The 22446-nt window shown below is 44.9% G+C and overlaps 1 protein-coding gene across 1 annotated transcript in view; it reads left to right on the forward strand.

Annotated features, from left to right (window-relative positions):
• Nucleotides 1-722: 722 nt before the first annotated feature.
• The window catches only part of LOC134353511 (glycogen [starch] synthase, muscle-like), a 92821-nt gene continuing 71097 nt past the window's right edge, over nucleotides 723-22446 (forward strand). Inside the window, exons 1-4 of the mRNA XM_063061509.1 lie at nucleotides 723-864; nucleotides 5647-5828; nucleotides 10693-10884; nucleotides 15508-15696. Coding sequence (XP_062917579.1) covers nucleotides 723-864; nucleotides 5647-5828; nucleotides 10693-10884; nucleotides 15508-15696 — 705 coding nt within the window. The remainder of the gene's footprint in view (nucleotides 865-5646; nucleotides 5829-10692; nucleotides 10885-15507; nucleotides 15697-22446) is intronic.

The following is a 22446-nucleotide window of genomic DNA, read 5'->3' on the forward strand; positions in this document are numbered from 1 at the left end:
ATTGCATATTAATGTTAAAAGAACATTTCTTTCCCATCCCCGTCCGGGACCCGCCACGTCTCCCTCTGTCCCGGAAAGCAGCTACCGGTTGAAGAACGAAGGGAACCGAACCCTCAACCATCCCATTCCGTTCGCGCCCTTATATAAATATACCGGAAATACACGCCGCCGCAGCCTCGGGCTTTATGACGTAATTATCTGCCAATCACAGTAGGCACATGTTGCCCTTCTCGTGCTTCTGATTGGATGAACGTTCGCATCGGACCGCTGATTGGTTGTGCAAACCCTGACAGCGGCGATGATATAGGACAACTGATTGTTCTCGGAATTTAAGGCGTCATCCGTCCCCCCGCCGACCCGCACCCCATCCCATCCAGAGAGAATACCTACCGGTATCTGCCATCTCCCCCCTGGCCACAGACAACACCTGTCGGGACCTGTCATCTCTTCCCAGGCCAAAGAAAACACTCATCCATCCCTCTCCAAGCCAGAGATAGCGTTGACCAAGAGTTAATATCTTTCCCCAGCTACTGAACAATATTGGCATTTGTCAGAAGCAATGGTCTAATCTTGGTCAGGAGTTAGTACCTCTCCCGATGTATTGAATAACATTCACCGGAGCTCGTCCCTGGCCGTAGTACAATTTTGGGTTTACATGAAGTGAGGACAGCGTGCAAATCCGAGACTGCTCCTCCTCCCCTCCCATTCCGTTGTGATGCATCATGAGTGCCGTTCCCAGAGGATCGATGATCTCCCTGCTTAACAAACCATCCGCTGCCTCGATCAATCGAACAGATAGCCTCCGGACGCTGGTTCAGGAAGATGTGATGCTGGTCGAGGTAGCATGGGAAGTGGCCAACAAAGGTGAGGATCTAGATAGGTATAATTATACAGCTGTGACATGACATAAACTGAACAACACAGGTCCCTGTGGCACACCCACTGGTCACAGGTGTCTAATCTAAAAAACAACAATCCACCCTTGCCCCCCAGCCATTTAGCTAGCTTACCCTGGATCCCATCTTCCAGCCAGCCTACCATGTGGAACATTGCAAGGATGTTCATTACCCCTTTTTGCCATTCTGATTCCCTTTCCCGGGATATTCCTGCATCCCTTACGCTCCTTAGGGGCTCCAGTTGATCCCATATCTGCATACCTGATATTTGTCTCTGTTTTCCCCACCAGAACCTCAATATTCATCAACCAGGGTTCCCAAATCCTCCCAGCCTTGCCATTCACTCTAAAAGGAGCACACTGGCCCAGAATTCTCCCTATCTCACTTTTTAAATGTTGTAATTTCACCTACCTCTTGTCATGTAAAAGCCTCTTACCCTGCTAAATGCCTTTCCCAGTCAAACTTTCCAAGCTCCTACCTAATGCCATCAAAATTAACTTCAGCACCATTTAGGATTTTAACTTGCGTACCAGTACTTTGCTTCCATGACTATTTTTAAAACAGTTCAATTATGGCCACTGTTCCCAAAGTGCTCTCCCACTGACACAATGGTCACTTACATAATCTTTTTCTCAGGAAGAGTCAAGTTCAGGTTGCCTCCTCGCTCGTAGGGACCTATAGATAATGCTCCAGAAAACTTTTCTGGACATAGTTAACAGATTCTGCCCCATCCAATCACTTAGCATTATGACAGAGCCAGTCAATATTAGGGAAATGAAAATCATGAACTGCTATGACCCCACTAAGGAACATACACGTAGGCAGACAAGGGAAAGGAGAAAACACAACAGGATAATGGCTTCAACTTCCCCAGTGTAGCCTGGGAGGAGCCCCTTTGTGCAAAAGGTTTTTATATATAGGCATCCGTTAGTCTCATGAGACCATGATTTGCGCCTTGGAAGGTTTCCAGGGTGCAGGCCTGGGCAAGGTTGTGTGAAAGACCGGCAGTTGCCCATGCTGCAAGTCTCCCCTCTCCACGCCACTGCAAAAGGTTTATATGGGGTAGTTTGTTAAGTGCATTCAAAAGTAATACTTAAATCGGTATCAGTGTGAGGTGTTGCACTTCAGTAGGACCAACCAGACTTAGACAATGAACAGTAGGGCACTGAGGAGTCCGGCAGAACAAGTAGATCTGGGAATACAGGTCCATAATTCATTGAAAGTAGCGTGGCAGGTAGATAGGGTCGTTAAGAAAACTTTTGGCACACTAACCTTCATGAATCAGAGTATTGAGTACAGGAGATGGATGTTATGTTGAAGTTGTAGAAGATATTACTGGGGCCTAATTTGGAGTATTGTGTGCAGTTTTAGTCACCTACCTACAGGAAAGATGTATATAACGTCGGAAAAGTACAGAGAAAATTTGCAAGAATGTTGCCAGGACTGGAGGACTGAGTTAAAAGGAAAGATTAAATAGGTTAGGACTTTATTTCTTGGAACATAGAAGACTGAGGAGAGATTTGATAGAGATATTCAAAATTATGAGGGGTATAGATAGGGTAAATGCAAGCAGGCTTTTTCCACTGAGGTTGGGTGGGACTACAACCAGAGATTAAGAGTGAAAGGTGAAAAGTTCAAGGGGAACACGAGGGGAAACTTCTGCTCTCAGAAGGTTGTGCGAGTGTGGAATGAGCTTCCAGCGCAAGTGGTGCATGCAAGCTTGATTTCAACATTTAAGAGACGTTTGGATAGGTAGATGGATGGTAAGGGTATGGAGGGCTATGGTCTGGGTGCAGATTGGTGAGACTAGACAGTTTAAATGGTTTAGCATGGACTAATTGAGCAGAAAGGCCTGTTTCTGTGCTGTACTTTTCTACGACTCTATGTAAAGGGACCAGGTGTTGGGAAATGTGTCTGTCCAGGTGACTGAACATAAGTACTTTGCATCGGTATTCACCAAGGAAAGCATCATGAGATCAGTGTGGAGATGGTAATATGCTCAAGTACTTTGAGATAAAGAAAGAGGTAGTGTTAATATTTTTTGAATAATATTAACTTATTAAGTCTGATGAGATACACCAGGTTATTGAGACAGGCAGGAGATAAGATTGCAGGGCCCTTGACCAAGATCCTTGTGACCTCTCTAGTCACAGGCAAAGTCCCGGAAGACTGTTTTGTAGCTAATATTGTTCCTGTGTTCAATAAAGGAAACGGGGGAATCCTGGAAACTTTAGACCAGTGAGTCTCATATCAGTGGTACAGAAGTTATTGAGAAGTTTATTAGAAAAACCATGACCTAGGTAAGGACAGCAAACGTAGCTTTGTGCAGGGCAAGTTATGCCTTACTAGCTTGATTGAGTTTTCTAAGGAGGTAACCAAGGTGCTTGAGGAAGGCTAAGCTGTGGACGTTGCCTACATGGATTTTAATAAGGCATTTGACAAGGTCCCATATGGGATGCTCATCCAGAAGATTAAGGTGCATTGGTTTCATGGTAACTTAGCTGTTTGAAGTCAGAGTTGGCTTGTCCATAGAAGGCAAGGGATAGACGTCAATGGGACTTACTTTGGATGCGGCCTGTGCCTGGTGGTATTACCAAGGACCCATACTGGGACCTTAGCTACATATAAGTCCCATGAATGTAAACATGGATGGGGAGATTAATAAGTTTGCTGATGACACAGATTGTTGGTGATGTGGATAATGTTAAAAATTGCCAAGGATTACAGTGGTATATAAATCAGTTGTCAATAATTCAACATTTAAGAGAAGTTTGGATGAGGTGTGTAGATGGTTATGGTCCATGTGAGGGTCGATGGGACTAAGCAGAGTAACAGTTTGGCATAGACTAGATGTGTTGAAGTTTTTGTTTCTGTGATATAGTTCTCTATAACTAAGGACAGAGGAATGGCAAGAGTGTGATTTTGCATTGCACAATTAATGGCAGGACCTTTAACAGTATTGATGTACAAAGAGATCTTGGCATCCATGTCCATGGCTCCCCGAAAGTGATGGTACAAGTTCATAGGGACATAAAGGAAGAGTTTGGCATTCTTGCCTTCATTAGTTGAGGCACTGAGTTTAGGAGTCAAGATGTTACATTGCAGCTTTATAAAACTCTGGTTAGGCCACATCTAGAGTATTGCATTCAAGTCTAGTCACCCCTTTATCGGAAGGATGTGGAGGTTTAGGAGAGGATGCAGAAGAGGTGTATCAGGAGGCTGCCTGGATTAGATGGTATGTGCTGTAAGGTTATGTTAGACAAACTTAGGATGTTTAGAGTGGTGGAGCCAGAGGAGAGACTGTATAAATTTATAAAATTATAAGGGGCATAGAATAGACATAGAGGGTCTCTTTGTTTCCAACTCTTTGATGTTACTCTTTATTTCTGTCTTAACTGTCCACACAGTAATATCCCTGAGTCCAAATGATGAGTTTCGACCTGAAATATCATCTGTCTATTTCCCTCCATAGATGCTGCTTGACTTACAGTTACGCCGGCATTTGTTTGTTTCTCCAGGTTTCCTGCATCTGCAGAGGCTTTCATGTCTCCCTTGTACCCACTCATGCCATAAGTCCATGCTTCTTGCATTTAAGTAAATGTAGTTCAGCCCATCAGACCTTCCTTGTTCCTGTCCTGCCTGATCTGCCTACGGATCTTGCTCACTTTAACTTCTATATTGCTCTACGTTCCCATCGGCATCACTGCTACTTTGGATCCCACGTCTTGTCAGGTTAAACCTTCCCAGGTACAATTAGGATATTTTGCCAGGATATTAGTCCCCTTATAATTCAGGTACAAAATGCCCCTCTCCTTCTATGGGTCACCTCTACTCCAGAAGAGATCCCGATGGTCCAAAACCATGAATACACCCCTCTTACACCAGACCTTCCACCGCAAAAAAAAAAGTAGTGGATGCAGCCCAGTCCATCACAGTAAAGCCCTCCCCACCATTGAGCACATCTACACAGAGCGTTGTCAGAGGAAAGCAGCATCCATCATCAGGGAGCCACACCACCTAGATCATGCTCTCTTCTCATTGCTGCCATCAGGAACAGGAACCTCAGGACTCACACCAGCAGGTTCAGCAACAGTTATTACCCCTCAACCATCAGGCTCTTGAACCAAAGAGGGTAACTTCACTTGCCCCATTATTGAAATGTTCCCACAACATATGGGCTCACTTTCAAGGACTCTTCGTCTCACGTTTTTGATGTTTATTGCTTATTTATTATTATGAATTCTTCTTTCTGTATTTGCACAGGTTGTCATCTTTTGCACACCGGTTGAATGCCAGTTGGTCCAGTCTTTCATTTATTCTATTATGGATTTATTAAGTATGCTTGCAAGAACATGGATTTCAGGGTTCTATGTGGTTATATATATGTAGTTTGATAATAAATTTACTTGAACTTTGAACATACATTTACTCCATTGTTGCTCTTACTAGCACAGAGCACAGGTGCAGAATCCAGAGTTTGCAATTACTGAGGTCCTACTTTATAACCTTCTATTTAACTCCCTATGGTCATTCTGGAGGACCCTCCCACTATTTGAAACCCTTCTGGCAAGTTCCGGTTTCTGAGTGTATTATCCCACATAGGCAGGTGACCTCATACTGAGGAATGCAACAGCTCAGAACAGAGCATGCTACACTTCTTGAAGACAAATTCACCAATATTGTATGTGTCCTGGAGTCTGTCTTTGGGTCCTCTGTGGATATTTTGTAATGTCTCACTTTCTGTTTCCAGTTGGAGGTATCTACACCGTGATTCAAACAAAGGCAAAGCTCACGACAGACGAATGGCAAGAGAATTATGTGCTGATGGGTCCATATTTTGAGCATAACGTCAGAACACAAGTGGAGCTGGTGGAGCCACAGAACCCTGCTATCAAACACACCATTAACTCAATGAATTCCAAGGGCTGTAAGGTATCGGATACTTGGGAGGGAGTAAGACCTGAATTCGCATTGGCTTTCAACAGGGAGATTCATGACTTCCACATTAATGTTCACTCAACACCAATAATGAACTAAAGCTTCTGTCATTTTGAGGCATTTATGAGAAACTTTCCTTTTTCGGAGGGAGTTAATGTCTCTTTAACAACAGTAAGGTGGATGAGTCCCCAGAGCCAGATAGGATACACCCCAGGTTATTGAGAGATCAAGAAATGAGATTTCTGGAGCCTTGATGAAGTTCCTTGAGCTCTGTCTGCCACAGCTGAGATTCTGGAAGACTGACGAGTAGCTAATATTTGTTCCATTATTCAAGAAAGGAAATAGGGATAATCCTGTGAACTATGAGTCTCACATCAGTGGTGGGGAAGCTACTGGAGAGAATTTTCAGAGATAGAATTTGTGCACCATGAGTAATCGGGGCAGAGAGCATGTGTTTGATGGTTTCTTACTAATTCGATGAATTTTTCGAGGGGGTGATGAAGGTGATTGATGAAGGCAGAGTTGTGGATATTGTCTACACTTTATAAATCCCTCATAGGATGCTAATCCAGAAGGTTAAGAAGATCATGGTGATTAGTCTGTATGGATTCAGAACTGGCTTCCCGTAGAAGATAGGTATCTGTGGGACTATTCTGGCTGCTGATCCATGCCAAGTGAATCTTTGCAGTTTGTGATATATATTATTTATTATTTAGGGATACAGCACGGTAACAACCCAATGAGCCCAAATTGCCCAACTACACCCAGTGACCAATTAACCAACTAACTCGTATATCTTTGAAATGTGGGAGGAAACCAGAGCATCTGGAGGATACCCACATGGACCCGGGACAATGGCCCAGATACAACACTCAGTTTAAACTGTAGGCGGGTAGATTAGTTGGGAAATGATCCAAAGCTTGATGGGTGTTGTGGATAGTGTAGAAGATTGCCAAAGGAAACAATAGGATATAGATCAGTTTCAGATATACGTGGAGAAATGGCAGATGGAGCTTAATCCAGTCTGTTAGCAGCCTTTTTTTTATTATTACTGTCTTCCTGGTGTCTCCATTATTTGGTCTCCTGTCATTACCATAGGCATTGTTATAACAATCATTGTGATATTTCCTGTGTTTTCTTCATGCATGCTTTCTGATAACTCTCTCTGAAACGTTTTTGAGTATGCTGATCCCCATCACAAATCTTTCCTTATTCTTTCTATTCTTCATGAATTCATCTGCCTGATCCAAGCTCTCCATCAAATCCTGTGAAGTTTGGTCTTGTTTAATTGTCTTTTTCACTTTCCACAAAGTTTATATGTTCTCCCTGTAGCCACGTGGGTTTCCTCGCACATCCCATAGGCTAAAAGGTCAGTAGGTAATTGGTCACATGTGCAATTAGGCAACGTGGGTTCATAGGGCCTGTTACTGTGCTGTATAACCATATAACCATATAACAATTACAGCACGGAAATGGGCCATCTCGGCCCTTCTAGGCCGTGCCGAACTCTTATTCTCACTTAGTCCCACCGACCTGCACTCAGCCCATAACCCTCCATTCCTTTCCTGTCCATATAGCTATCCAATTTAACTTTAAATGACAACATCGAACCTGCCTCAACCACTTCTGCTGGAAGCTTGTTCCACATAGCTACCACTCTCGGAGTAAAGAAGTTCCCCCTCATGTTACCCCTAAACTTTTGCCCTTTAACTCTCAACTCATGTCCTCTTGTTTGAATCTCCCCCACTCTCAATGGAAAAAGTCTATCCACGTCAACTCTGTCTATCCCCCTCATAATTTTAAATATCTCTATCAAGTCCCCCCTCAATTTTCTATGGTCCAAAGAATAAAGACACAAACTGTTCAACCTTTCTCTGTAACTTAGGAGATGAAACCCAGGCAACATTCTAGTAAATCTTCTCTGTATCTCTGTTTACATTCTAGTATCTCAAAATGATAATAAATAAATATGATGTGTTACACTTGGGGAAACCAAAGGTAAAGGGTTGGGGGGAATATGTAATTAATGACAAGATTTCTTAACAGTTCTGGTGTATAGAGGGATCTTGGAGTCCAAGTCTTTTCCAAAGTCGAAATGTCTAACAGTAGAGGGTAGGCATTTAAGGTAAGAAGGGGTAAGCTCAAAGGAGATGTTTTTTTGTACAGAGAGTGGTGGAATGTTCTGGAAGTTGTGATGGTGGAGGCAATACGATAGAGGGATTCAAGAGTCTCTTAAGATAGATACACGAATGTGCAGATAATGGAGGGCTTAAATTACACATGGATTGCAAGGAGGAAGGGGTCTGTTTAGTTTGGCATTTACGTTTTAATTTAATTAGTTTGGCACAGCATCATGGACCATATGGCCTGTTCCTGTGCTGTCCTCTTCTCTCATCTGTGGTCAGCATCTACACTTTACCAGCAAGACCAGTGTTTATTGCTCATCCAATGTCCTGTATAAGTGGTGTTTCTGTGCTTTATTGTAAATGGAGATCATCAAGGTAAAATCAGAATTATTATCACTGATACATGTCATGAAAATTGTTGTTTTATGGAAGCAGCATGGTGCAAACATGAAAATTATTCTAAGTTACAATAGATAGATTGGCGCATGTTGGCGTGTAGCCAAGTGGTTAAGGCGTCGGTCTAGTGATCTGAAGGTCGCTAGTTCGAGCCTCAGCTGAGGCAGCGTGTTGTGTCCTCGAGCAAGGCACTTAACCACACATTGCTGTGTGACGACACTGGTGCCAAGCTGTATCGGCCCTAGTGCCCTTCCCTTGGACAACATTGGTGTCGTGGAGAGGGGAGATTTGCAGCATGGGCAACTGCCGGTCTTCCATACAACCTTGCCCAGGCCTGCGCACTGGAAACCTTCCAAGGTGCAAATCCATGGCCTCACGAGACTAACGGATGCCTATATAAAAAAAGGTAGATAAATAATAAATAAATAAATGGCAATCGCTCTCTCGATAAAACCCAGACCCCAGATGGATTGTTGCAAAGCTTTATTCAATCTCCTGATACTTCACTGTGATTTTCAGCTCCTCCATTTGCTGTCCTGTTGGCACGGATTTGCCAAGAGCTCAGTAAAAGGATAAGTTCAGTAATTTACAAGATAGTCTTCCTATAAAGACGGTGACCTGTGGTGTTCAGTGGGGATCTGTTCTGAAACCCCTGCTTTTTTGTCATTTTATAAATGACTTGGCTGAGGAAGTGGGAGGGTGGGTTTGTATGTTTGCAGATGACATGAAGGTTGGTGGAGTTGTGGATAGTGTGTTGTAGGTTACAGCGGGACACTGACAGGATGGAGAGCTGGGCTGAGAAGTGGCAGATGGAGTTCAACCCAGAAAAGTGTGAAATGATTCATTTCGGAAGGCCGAATTTGGAAGAGAAATGCAGGGTTATCGGCAGAATTCTTAGCTGTGTGGAGGAACAGAGGGATCTTAGGGTCCTTGTCCATAGATCCCTCACAGTTACTATGCAAATTGATAGGGTTGTTAAAAAGGCGTATGGTGGGTTGGCTTTCTTTCGGCAGGGAATTAAGTTCCATAACCGTGAGGTAATGTTGCAGCTCTATAAAACTCTGGTTAGACCACAATTGGAGTATTATGTTCAGTCCTGGACATCTCATTATAGGAAGAATGTGGAAGCTTTAGAGAGGGTGCTGAGGAGATTTACCAAGATGCTGACTGGACTAGAGGACATGTCTTATGCAGCTAGGTTGACTGCGATGGGGGTTTTCTCCTTGGAGTGAAGAAAGATGAGAGGTGACTTGATAGGTATACTAGATGCTAAGAGATATGAATTGAGTGGATAGCCAGAGAATTTTTCCCAGGGCAGAAGTGGCTAATACAAGGGGGCATAATTTTAAGGTGATTGGAGGAAAGTATAAGGGAGATGTCAGAGGTAAGTTCTTTACACAGGGAGTGGGTGGATGTGTCAAATGCCCTGCCAGGGATGATGGTAGAGGCAGAAACATTAGGGGCATATTAGGAACTCTTAGGTGGGCACATGAAAGTTAGAAAAATGGAGGGCTATGTAAGAAGGAAGGGTTAGACTGAAATTAGAGCAGGATAAGAGGTTGGCAGTGAATGGCCTGTACTGTACTGTGCTGTCATGTCTGAGGTCTATAAAAATGCCATGAGAAGTTTGTACATTGAGGCATGAATGCGGGTTTTTATACAACTACTTGAAAAGTTATCGACCCTAGAGTGTAACTCAAATAATTTGTTCAAATACATATTTCAAAATCATACTGGACATTAAAGTTATAATTACAGGCTGCACTATTTTTAAAAGATGGAGTTCCAGAGGGCAGTGACCTCGGCCCAACTATCTGTACCTAGCTCACCACTGCCCTTTCTTTCAACCCTGGAAGATTTTATCTTCTGCATTAATTACATGCGTAGGTTGGCATTTTGTAAATATCTTACAATCTAGAATAATAGTATCTCAAAGTAGTGTCCTGTTTCTGCCTGGTTTACTGCCTGTGTGAATCGTTCTTGGTGCTGAGGTGCTCAGCCATCGTGAGGACATGTCTGGACACCGAGGGTCCTATGGGTCTCAAGATCCTCAGGATTCGATGCCCTGTGAAGTGGTATCGTGGGATCTGTAATGTGCACTTGAGGGGGGTAGACATTCCATCTAGCAGGCTGTGCCTCTGATAGTGCAGTGCTCCCTCGTGCTGTGGTAGACTGTCAGACTGTGCAGTGCTGAACTTGGGCTGGAGTTTATAACCTTCTCACCCTGAGCAGATTAAGTGATTGGGAAAGCCTGTTTCTCCCAAGGATACAGAGTCACTCCACAGTAACCACGCTCAGTAATTGGTCCTGTTTTATTGTTTTGTTTCTACATGCAGGTGTACTTTGGGAAGTGGCTGATTGAGGGGAACCCATCTGTTGTCCTGTTCGATATTGGTGTTTCAGCTTGGAACTTGGACCGCTGGAAAGCAGAGCTGTGGGATTGCTGCTCCATCGGGGTCCCCTGGTACGACCGAGAAGCCAATGATGCTGTTCTCTTTGGTTTCCTCATCACTTGGTTCCTGGGAGAGGTCAGTGAAATCCATGTGGAGTTATCCCGGGTACTGGACTCTACGTCATCCGTGTAAAGTTCAAAACAAATTCATTTTCAAAGTACCATATACTACCCTGGGATTCATTTTCTTGCACGCATTCAAAATGAGTAGAAAGAACCATAAAAGAATCAATGAAAAATTGCACACGGCGAAGATCGACAAATAACCAGTGTGCAAAAAAACAACAAACTGTGCAAATACGAAAAAGAAAAGAAATAAAAATAATAAGAAAAACAAACAAGAAATAAATATCAAGAACATGAGTAGTAGAGTCCTTAAAACTGAGTCCATAGATTGTGGAATCCGTCCAGTGTTGGGTGAAGTTAAAGCCTCTGGGTCAAGAGCCTCACACACAAAATGCTGGAGGAACTCAGCAGGCTGGCAGCATCTAGGAAAAGAGTACAGTCAACGTCCTGGGCCAAAACACCGACTGTACTCTTTCCCGTAGATGCTGCTTGGCCTGCTGAGTTCCTCCAGCATTTTGTGTGTGTCTCTCGGATTTCCAGCATCTGCAGATTTTTTCTTGTTTGTGGGTCAAGACCCTAATGACTGAGGGGTAATAACTGTTCCTAAGCCTGGTGGCATGCGACATGAGGCTCCTGCACCTCCTTCCTGATGACGGCAATGAGAAGAGAGCATGGCCTGGATGGTGGGGGTCCTCGATGATGGATGCTGCTTTCCTGCATCAGCGCTCCTTGTAAATTGCAATCCGTATAGGGTTTATGACCTCACTATTGTTTTGCCTCAGTTCTATAGACTCCGTGTCAGTCTTTAGAGTAAATACAGATGCAGTAAGTCCACTTAAGGCTTCCCCCATCTCCTTCAGCTCCATGCATGGTGAAGGAAGGTCCAAGGATTTCTACTGGTATAGCAAGAACAAAAGGACAGCAAGGGACAAAATTGGTCCACTGGAAGAGGACCAATTTTGTCCCTTGCTGTCCTTTTGTTCTTGATATACCAGTAGAAGCCCTTGGATCTTCTTTCACCTTGCCAGCCAGAGTGGTCTCATGCCTTCTTTCAGCCCTCCTGATTTACCTCTTAAAAGTTCTTTTTCATTTCTTATACTCCTCAAGTTCCTCATTTGTTCCTTGCTGCCTATAACTGCTATGTACTTCCTTCCTCTTAGCCAGGGCCTCAAATTCCTTGAAAATCAAGGTTCCCTAAACCTGTTAGCCTTTCTTTTATTCTACCAAGAACATAAAAACTCTGTACTCTCAATATTTCACTTTTGAAGGACTCCCTCTAACCAAACATGCCTTGCCTTTAAACAATGTCTCCTAATCCACAACTTTCTGACGTTATTAGTATTAGCCTTTTTCCTATTTAGAATCTCAACCCAAGGACCAGCCCTATCCTTCGTAATTATCTTGAAACTATGATCACTAGATGCCGAGTATTCCCCTACATAGGCTTCTGTCATCTGTCCTGTTTTGTTCCTTAACAGGAGATCTAGTAGCACACTCTCTCTAGTTGGGCCCTCCATGTATTGATTAAGGAAACTTTCATGAACACATTTGACAAACTCTATCCCATCCAGTCCTTTTACAATATGGGAGTCTCAGTCACTATGTGGAAAGTTAAAATCACTTACTATCACAACCTCATTTTTCTTGCAACTGTCTGTACAGTATCTACAAATTGGCTCCTCTAAATTCCACTGACTATTGGGAGATCTATAATATATAATGTGGTTATCACTTTCTTTATCCTCAGTTCCACCCATATAGCCTCAGTAGACAAGCTCTCCAGTCTGTCCTGTCTAAACACTACCATGATATTTTCCCTGTCACCTCTCCCCTTTTAATCTCTCCTCCTCTTTCATGCCCAAATCAACCCCAGAACACTGAGCTGCTAGTCCTGCCCTTCTCCAACTGTCTCACTAATGACTACAATGTCATAATTCTATGTGCTGACCCATGCTCTAAGCACATCCACCTTACTGACAATACTCCTTGCAGTGAAAGAGAGATCAACTCAGAACATTACTCCCACCATGCTCAAACTTTTGATTCCTGTCTTTATATGTAGGCTTAACATCATCTTCCCCAACAACCACTCCACTATCTGCCCTGACACCCTGGTTCCCAACCCCCTGCAGCTCTGGAGCAGCATTTGCAAACTTTCCCACAAGGATATTGGTCCCCCTTCAGTTCAGGTACAAACTGTCCCATTTGTACAGGTCCTTCCCTGGAAGGGAGCCCAATGATCCAAAAATCTGGAGCTCTCCCTGTTGCACTATCTCCTTAGACACATGCTTAACTGTAACACTAGGGTGGCCACTGGGAAATCCCACCTTTTATGGCAGATGGAACAAAGGTGCTCTGTGAAGCAGTCCCCCAATTTACGTCTGGTCTCACCGATGTAGAGGAGGCCACACCAAGAGCACTGGGTACAGTGGATGACCCAGACTGTTGAAGTGTCACCTTACCTGGATAGTTTGGGGCCCTCAGTAGCAGTGAGGGAAGAAGTATACAGGCAGGTACAGCACTTGTCCCACTTGCAGGGATGAGTACCAGGCGGAAGATCAGTGGGGAGGGACGAATAGATAAGGGAGTCACATAGAGAGTGATTCCTGCAGAAAGCGGTCAGAGGGAAGAAGAAAATATGTGTTTAGTGGTAAGATCCCTTTGAGGATTGCGGAAGTTATGAAGAATGATGTGCCAGATATGAACGCTTGTGAGGTAGTAGATAAGGACAAGGGGATCTCTATGCCTGTTGTGGCAGTGGGAAGATGGAGTGAGGGCAGGTGTTGCTCTAGATTTCCAGCAACTGCAGAATCTCTTATGTTTATGATTTGCTACCTCACAAACCAAACCCTTGGCACTTTGATTCACACGGTGCCTACACCTCCCGAAAATAGCCACTCCACTGGAGCCTACCTCCCTTTCATTCCTGAAAACAATTTGTAAACACTGCTGGCTCCTTCCAGCTGCTGATGAGACTGCAAAACACAGTTGAACAAGCGAGGACTTTTCCGTTTGGAGAGAAGGAGGGTGAGAGGTGACTCATTCAAAGTGTACAAGGTGATAAGAGGCATAAGAGTGGACAGCCAGAGACGTTTTCCAGGGCGAAAGTGGCTAATATGAGGGGGCATAACTTTGAAGTGTTCGAGGGAAAGTACAGAGGGGATGTCAGAGGTAGGTTTGTGTGATCCACGGTTTGATAGTTCCATGAGGCATTGACTGATCCCAAGCCTGAGCTCTGTTCTCTAAATGTTGAAGCAGTTAAGTTGAGCTATAAGCGGTTTGAAGAATGGTATGTGTTGCCAGGGGTGGTGGTAGAGACAGATACATTAGAGATATTTAAGAAACCCTTAAATGAAGATGGATGAAAGAAAAAATAGAGGACTAAGGGTTAGATTAATCTTGGAGTAGGTGAAAGGGTTGGCAATACATTGTGGACTAATGTGACCAACATACAACCTTGAGTTTCATCTCCTTACTGGCAGCCACAAAACAAAGAAACACAATAGAACCTATTTTTTAAAAAAGGCCATCAAACACCCAGTGTGCAAGGGGAAAAACAAACAAATTGTGCAACTGATAAATGTAAGCAAATAACATTCAGAGCTGAAGTTCACGAAAGTGAGTCGACAGCCACGAAGTCGGTCATCACTGCAGCCGATTCAGGAGCCCATTAGTTGCAGAGTACAGCCTCAGTTCAGCGCAGAGACGAGTAAACCTCACCTCTGGCCCCAACTCCCTGACCTTTTCAATCTGGTCTGGCCCTTAAATTGTCCAAACCTTGGTTTGCTTCTCACTCTCATACCCAGGCCCTGCCACTTTTTGTGACCACGTAGGTTCCCACAAAGTGCCCTAGTTTCCTCCCAAACAAAGATATGTGGGATGGTGGGTTAACTAGCCAATTTAAATTGACCCTAATATATAGGTAAGTGGCAGAATCTACGGAGTTAGATGGGAATATGGGGCGAATAATATGGGATTAGCATGAAAGGCATACACAAGTCTGAGATAAACAGTCATTTTCCCAGCATGGAAATGTAAAATGCTAGAAGACACAGTTATAAGATGGGTAAATTATAAAGAAGATTTTTTAGCAATTTTTTTTTCCAAAGAAAGCAGTAGGTACCTGGAAGGTGGAAGCATTTAGACCATGTGCAAGTAGATTTTATTTAGAGATACAGTGTGGAACAGGCTCTTCTGGTCCAGTGAGCCACACCACCCAGCAACTCTAGCCCTAGCCTTATCACAGAACAATTTACAATGACCAATTAACCTACTAACCAGTACGTCTTTGGACTGTGGGAGGAAACCAGAGCACCCAGAGGAAACCCACACCCTCAAGGGAAGGATGCACAAACTTCTTACAGAGGTCACCAGAATTGAACTCTGAACCCTGACGCCACAAGCTCTAATAGTGTCACACTAGCCACTACACTACACACAGATGTACAGCTTAAATTCGTATCATGGTTGGCACAGACATCATGGCCCTATGCTCTGGAGCATAAGTTGTCAGCTTTCCCCTGGTAACCACTGCTCCTGAGATGCACTGGCTGATGTACACCAGCTGGTGACTTTGAATAATTCTGTAACGGTGTTTTCTGTCCATGTCTAACCCGATGCTTTTGCTTTTCAGTTTGTTTCCCAGTGCAAGGAGAATTGTCCATTTATCATCACTCACTTCCACGAGTGGCAGTCCGGTATTGGTCTGATCATGTGCAGATTCCGCAAGATTCCTGTGGCCACAATCTTTACAACACACGCCACGTTGCTGGGACGGTACCTGTGTGCTGGGAATGCCGATTTCTACAACAACCTTCCAAACGTGCGTAAACATCCTTCCATTTCTGTTATGGCACGGTTCGGAACTCTGTCCAGTATCCTGAATCGTGCAATACTCCCTCAGTTTCACTCAGAATCAGGCTTAATATCACTGATGTAGATTGTGAAATTTGTTGTTTTGTGGCTGCAGTACATTGCAATACATGAAAAGACTATAAATTACAATAAGAAATATATATAAAGAATTAATGTAGATAAAGCAACACACACGAAAGGCTGGAGGAACTCAGCAGGCCAGGCAGCATCTATGGAACTGAATAAACAGCCAACATTTGGGGCCGAGACCCTTCTTCAGGACTGGAAAGGAAGAAGGAAGACGACAAAATAAAAAGATGGGGGGAAGGGGAAGGAGGATTGCCAGAAGGTGACAGGTGAAGCCAGGTGGGTAGGAAAGGTAAAGGGCTGGAGAGGAAGGAATCTGATAGGAGAGGAGAGAGGACAATAGGAGAAAAGGAAAGAGTAGGAGACCCAGGGGGATGTGAAGGCCAGCTGAGAATAGGAAAGGGGCCAGAGTGGGGAATAGAAGGGGGGGGAGGAAAAATATTTGTTTTAACGGAAGGAGAAATTAATATTCATTCTATCAAGGTGGAATAGTGAGGTAGTGCTCATGGGTTGGTTCGTTGTCTGCTCAAAAATCTGATGGTGGAAGAGAAGTTGTAACTAAAATGCTGAGAGGCTCCTTTGGGCCCTCGTACATCCTCTCTGATGGCAGTCGTAAGAAGGGAGCACGTCCTGGGTGATGGATGCCAACTTTTTGAGGCATCGCCTTTTGAAGATGTCCTCGGTGTTGGGGAGGCTAGAATCCATGATGGGTCTGCAACCTTCTGCAGCTTTGGCAAGTTCAAGTTTAGTTGCCACTCAACCGTACACATGTATACCGACAAACAAAACAACATTCCTCTGGGGCCAAGGTGAAAAACACAAAACATATATCACATAGAGTAGATAAAATAATATGAACGCAATAATATTAACATTCTGTAGATGTGCACATTAACATAGTGTATGTACAATATAGAGTTAAACATACAACAGTATAATGCTACTGGCAGTGTCATAGATAGTGTGTACTGGGTGGTAGCCTGGGGGAAGAAGCTGTTACCCTGCCTTGTTCTTTTCCTGTGGCACTTTCTACCTAACAGTAGGAAGTCAAAGAGATGGGTGGGAGGAATTCTGGACAATGCTGAGGGTGCTGCGAATACAGAGTTTCTGATACGTGTCCTGGATCGTGGGGGGGGGATGCGTGTGGGGGAGAGACCCGATGACTCTCTCAGCAATCCTCATAATCCATTGCAGGGTCTTGCGGTCTTGTCGTGTTGTTCCCATACAAGTCGGTAATGAAGCTGGTCAGGGCACTCTCGATGGTGCTTTGGTAGAATATAGTTAGAATGGAGGTGAGGAGCCTCACTCGACTCAATGTTCTCAGGAAATAGAGGGCTGCTGTGCTTTCTCGACTGAAGAGGTGTTGTTGAGGGACCAGGTGAGATCTCCAGATGTGCTCTCCAGGAAACTTGGTGCTCCTGACCCTGTCCATGGAGCAGAGGTTGGTGTGCAGCAGGGAACGGTCAGCCAGTGGCTTCCTGAAGTCCACAGTCATCTCTTTGCTCTTGTCCACATTGAGACCCAAGTTGTTGGTGTTCACCCCAGTCCACAAGCCACTTGACCTCCTCTCTGTATGCTGTCTCATTGTTGTTGCTGATGAGGCCAGCCACTGTTGTGTCATCAGCGAACTTGACGATATGATTAGAGCTGGAGCTCGCAGTACAGTCAAGCGTCAGCAGTGTGAACAGTGGCGGGCTTTTGGGCCGGGTTCTGGTCCCGTGCAGTGGCCCCGACTCAAAATGTAGAGGCTTGGGATCGGTCAATGCACCGTGGAGCTATCACACCACGGGTCACCGCCAGGCACAGGATGAGCAAGTCAGCTAAAGACAACATTCATCCAGAGATGGGGCTTTTTAAAAATATCTGAAAGATAGAGAGGGTTTGGGTGGGGATCCAGCTCAGAGGAGTGATAGGGATCAGTGAGGAGAGGGATAAGGTGGGTAGGTGGTGATGGAGTTAGAGGGCAGGAGGAAGGTAGCTGAAACAGTCAGCTCCAGGTAACAAAGGCACAAATGATGGTTACAGCAGCAGAGGAAAGGCCAGACAGAGGGAGAAGGAAGGATCTCAGTGATGGAATCATAGCGTTATACAGTACGGAAGCAAGCCCTTTGGCCCAACTGGTCCATGTTGCCCCAGGTGACCGTATTCCTCCAAACAATTTGCTATCCATGTACCTGCCCAACTGCCTTTAGAAAGTTGTTATTGTACCTGCCTCAGCCACTTCCTGACAGCTCATACCATACCAACACACACAAAATGCCGGAGGAAATCTGCTGAGTTTCTCCAGCATTTTGTGTGTGTTGCTCGTATTTCCAGCATCTGCAGATTTTCTCATTCCATACACTCACTAGCCACTGCTTGAAGAAGTTGCCCCTCAGATCTCTTTTAAATTACTGAAATTAATTCTGTGTCTTCTTGTTTTTGATTCCCTTTCCCTGAGAGAGGAAAAGAAACATCCCCCTCATGATTTTATGGACTTCTATAAAGTCACCCTCGGATTCCTACCCTCCAAGAAATAAATGATACTGCTGATGGTGATAATCTCTGCAAACCTCAGCTGGTGCCAGGAGGAGACGGAGTGGGTGGCCCAGGTACAGACTCAATGTGAACTGACAGTCATCTTCTTGTCACTCCATTCTGATTGCCGAGCTTTTGACATCCAACCTTCAACTCTAAATGCAGGTTGTTCATTCTTCAGTGAAAGGTGTGATCCATAAAGTAATCCCTGGGGATTTCAGCCTGACATTGGCTTCAGAAGTATTCAATTATCACAGATAATTGATGTCTCCATGAAACCATTTCTCTGTCGCTTTCAATATTCTTCTCCTCATAGTCTCTTTATAGAAGTACAGCACTTAAACAAGCCCTTTGGCCCATCTAGTCCATGCCGTAACCATTTAAGCTGCCTACTCCCATCAACCTGCAGTGGGATCACAGCCCTCCGTACTCCTACTATCAATATACCTATCTAAACTCTCTTAAACTCTGAAATCAAGCTCGCATGTACCACTTCTGCTGGCGGCTCATTCCACACTCTCACAGCCATCTGAGTGAAGAAGTTTCCCCTCATGTTCCTCTTAAACTTTTCAGCTTTCACCCTTAACCTATGACCTCTGGTTGTAGTTACACCTAGCCTCAATGGAATAAGCCTGCTTGCACTTACCCTAGCTGTACTCCTCATAATTTTGTATACCGCTATCAAATCTCCTTTCAATCTTCTACATTCTAAGGAATAAAGTCCTAACCTATTCAATCTTTACTTATAACTCAGGTCCTCCAGACACGGCAACGTCCTTGTAAATTTTCTCTGTGCTCTTTCAACCTTGTTTACATCTTTTCTGTAGGTAGGTGACCAAAACTACACACCATTCTCCAAACTACACCTCACCAGTGTCTTACACAACATCTCCCTGTGACACCACTTCCAATGAATTTTGGACCTGTATTTCCCGATCCCTTTGTTCCCCCACACTTCTCAATGTCCTACTGTTCACTGTGTATGACCTACCCTGGTTAGTCCTACTGACGTGCATCATCTCACACTTGTCTGCTTTAAATTCCATCGACTATTTTCAGCCCATTTTCCCAGCTGATGCAGATCCCTCTACAAGCAATGATAGCCTTCCTTGCTGACCACTATACCACCAATCTTGGTGTCACACACAAATTTGGTGATCCGGTTAACCGCATTAGCATCTGGATCATTGATATAGATGACAGACAATAATGGACCCAGCACTGATCCCTACAGCACACTACTAGTCACAAGCCTCCAGTCAGAGAGGCAAACATCTTCTACCACTCTCCAATGTCTAATGTCTAATCCAATTTACTACCCCATTTTGAATACCGAGTGACACAAGCTTCTTGACCAACCTCTCATGTGGGAGCTTGTCAAATGCCTTGCTAAAGTTCATGTAGACAACATCCACTGCCTTGCCCTCATCTACTTTCTTGGTAACTTGCTCGGAAAACTCTATAAGATTGGTTAGACATGACCTACCATGCACAAAGCCATGCCGACTATCCTTAATCAGTCCGTGTATATTCAAATACTTTTATATCCAATCCTTTAGAATACAGTACCTTCCAATAACTTTCCCACAACTGATACCAGACTTGCCACCTGAAAATTTTCTGCTTTATGCTTGGAGCCTTTCTTAAACATTGGAACAACATATCCTCCAATCCTCTGGTAAATCTCCCGTCACTAAGGATGATTTAAGTATCTCTGCTAGGGTCCTGGCAACTTCTGCACTTGCCTCCCATAGGGTTGTCATCCACCCTGATTTGCCTCAGGATAGCAAATACCTCCCCCTCGGTAGTCTGTACAGGATCCATGAAGTTGATGCCACTTTGCCTCAGTTTCATAGACTCTGTGTCCATCTCCTGAGTAAATACAGATGCAGAAAAAATATTTAAGATCTCCCCCATCTGTTTTGGTTTACCATTCTAATCTTCCAGAGGACCAGTTTTGTCCCTTACAGTACTTTTGCTCTTAGTATATCTGTAGAATCCCTTAAGATTCTCCTTCACCTTGCCTGGTAGAGCAACATCATGCCTTCTTATAAGTTAAGTCCTGTCGAAGGGTTTTGGCCCAAAACGTCGACTGTACTTTTTTCCACAGATGCTGCCTGGCCTGCTGAGTTCCTCCAGCATTTTGTGTGTGTGTTGCTCAGATTTCCAGCATCTGCAGATTTTCACTTGTTTGCCTTCTGGTAGCCCTCCTGATTTCTTTCTTAAGTATTCTCTTGCATTTCTTATACTCCACAAGCAGCTCATTTATTCCTACCTGCCAATACCTGCTATGCAAACAACAGGAATTCTGCAGATGCTGGAAATTCAAGCAACACACATCAAAGTTGCTGGTGAACGCAGCAGGCCAGGCAGCATCTCTAGGAAGAGGTACAGTCGACGTTTCAGGCCGAGACCCTTCGTCAGGACTAACTGAAGGAAGAGTTAGTAAGAGATTTGAAAGTGGGAGAGGGAGGGTGAGATCCAAAATGATAGGAGAAGACAGGAGGGGGAGGGATGGAGCCAAGAGCTGGACAGGTGATTGGCAAAGGGGATATGAGAGGATCATGGGACAGGAGGCCCAGGGAGAAAGACAAGCGGCGGGGGGGGGGGGAACCAAGAGGATGGGCAAGGGGTATAGTCAGAGGGACAGAGGGAGAAAAAGGAGAGTGAGAGAAAGAATGTGTGTATAAAAATAAATAATGGATGGGGTACGAGGGGGAGGTGGGGCATTAGCAGAAGTTAGAGAAATCAATGTTCATGCCATCAGGTTGGAGGCTACCCAGACGGAATATAAGGTGTTGTTCCTCCAACCTGAGTGTGGCTTCATCTTTACAGTAGAGGAGGCCATGGATAGACATGTCAGAATGGGAATGGGATGTGGAATTAAAATGTGTGGCCACTGGGAGATCCTGCTTTCTCTGGTGGACAGAGCGTAGATGTTCAGCAAAGCGGTGTCCCAGTCTGCGTTGGGTCTCACTAATATATAGAAGGCCACATCGGGAGCACCGGATGCAGTATATCACCCCAGCCGACTCACAGGTGAAGTGTCGCCTCACCTGGAAGGACTGTCTGGGGCCCTGAATGGTGGTAAGGGAGGAAGTGTAAGGGCATGTGTAGCACTTGTTCCACTTACAAGGATAAGTGCCAGGAGGGAGATCAGTGGGGAGGGATGGGGGGGACGAATGGACAAGGGAGTCGCGTAGGGAGCAATCCCTGCGGAAAGCAGAGGGGGTGGGAGGGAAAGATGTGCTTAGTTGTGGGATCCCGTTGGGATCAGCATCCTTCGCTACATCGACGACTGCATTGGCGCTGCTTTCTGCACGCATGCTGAGCTCGTTGACTTTATTAACTTTGCCTCCAACTTTCACCCTGCCCTCAGGTTTACCTGGTCCATTTCCGACACCACCCTCCCCTTTCTAGATCTTTCTGTCTCTATCTCTGGAGACAGCTTATCTACTGATGTCTACTATAAGCCTACTGACTCTCACAGCTATCTGGGCTATTCGTCTTCTCACCCTGTCTCTTGCAAAAACGCCATCCCCTTCTCGCAATTCCTCCGTCTCCGCCGCATCTGCTCTCAGGATGAGGCTTTTCATTCCAGGACGAGGGAGATGTCTTCCTTTTTTAAAGAAAGGGGCTTCCCTTCCTCCACCATCAACTCTGCTCTTAAACGCATATCTTCCATTTCACGCACATCTGCTCTCACTCCATCCTCCCGCCACCTCACTAGGAATAGGGTTCCCCTGGTCCTCACCTACCACCCCACCAGCCTCCGGGTCCAACATATTATTCTCCGTAACTTCCGCCACCTTCAACGGGATCCCACCACTAAGCACATCTTTCCCTCCCCCACCCCTGCTTTCCTCAGGGATTGCGCCCTATGCATCTCCCTTGTCCATTCGTCCCCCCCCATCCCTCCCCACTGATCTCCCTCCTGGCACTTATCCGTGTAAGTGGAACAAGTGCTACACATGCCCTTACACTTCCTCCCTTACCACCATTCAGGGCCCCAAACAGTCCTTCCAGGTGAGGCAACACTTCACCTGTGAGTCGACTGGGGTGATATACTGCGTCCGGTGCTCCCGAAGTGGCCTTTTATATATTGGCGAGACCC

The sequence above is a fragment of the Mobula hypostoma genome, chromosome 11 (assembly GCF_963921235.1).
Source record: "Mobula hypostoma chromosome 11, sMobHyp1.1, whole genome shotgun sequence".
Lineage (NCBI taxonomy): Eukaryota > Metazoa > Chordata > Chondrichthyes > Myliobatiformes > Myliobatidae > Mobula > Mobula hypostoma.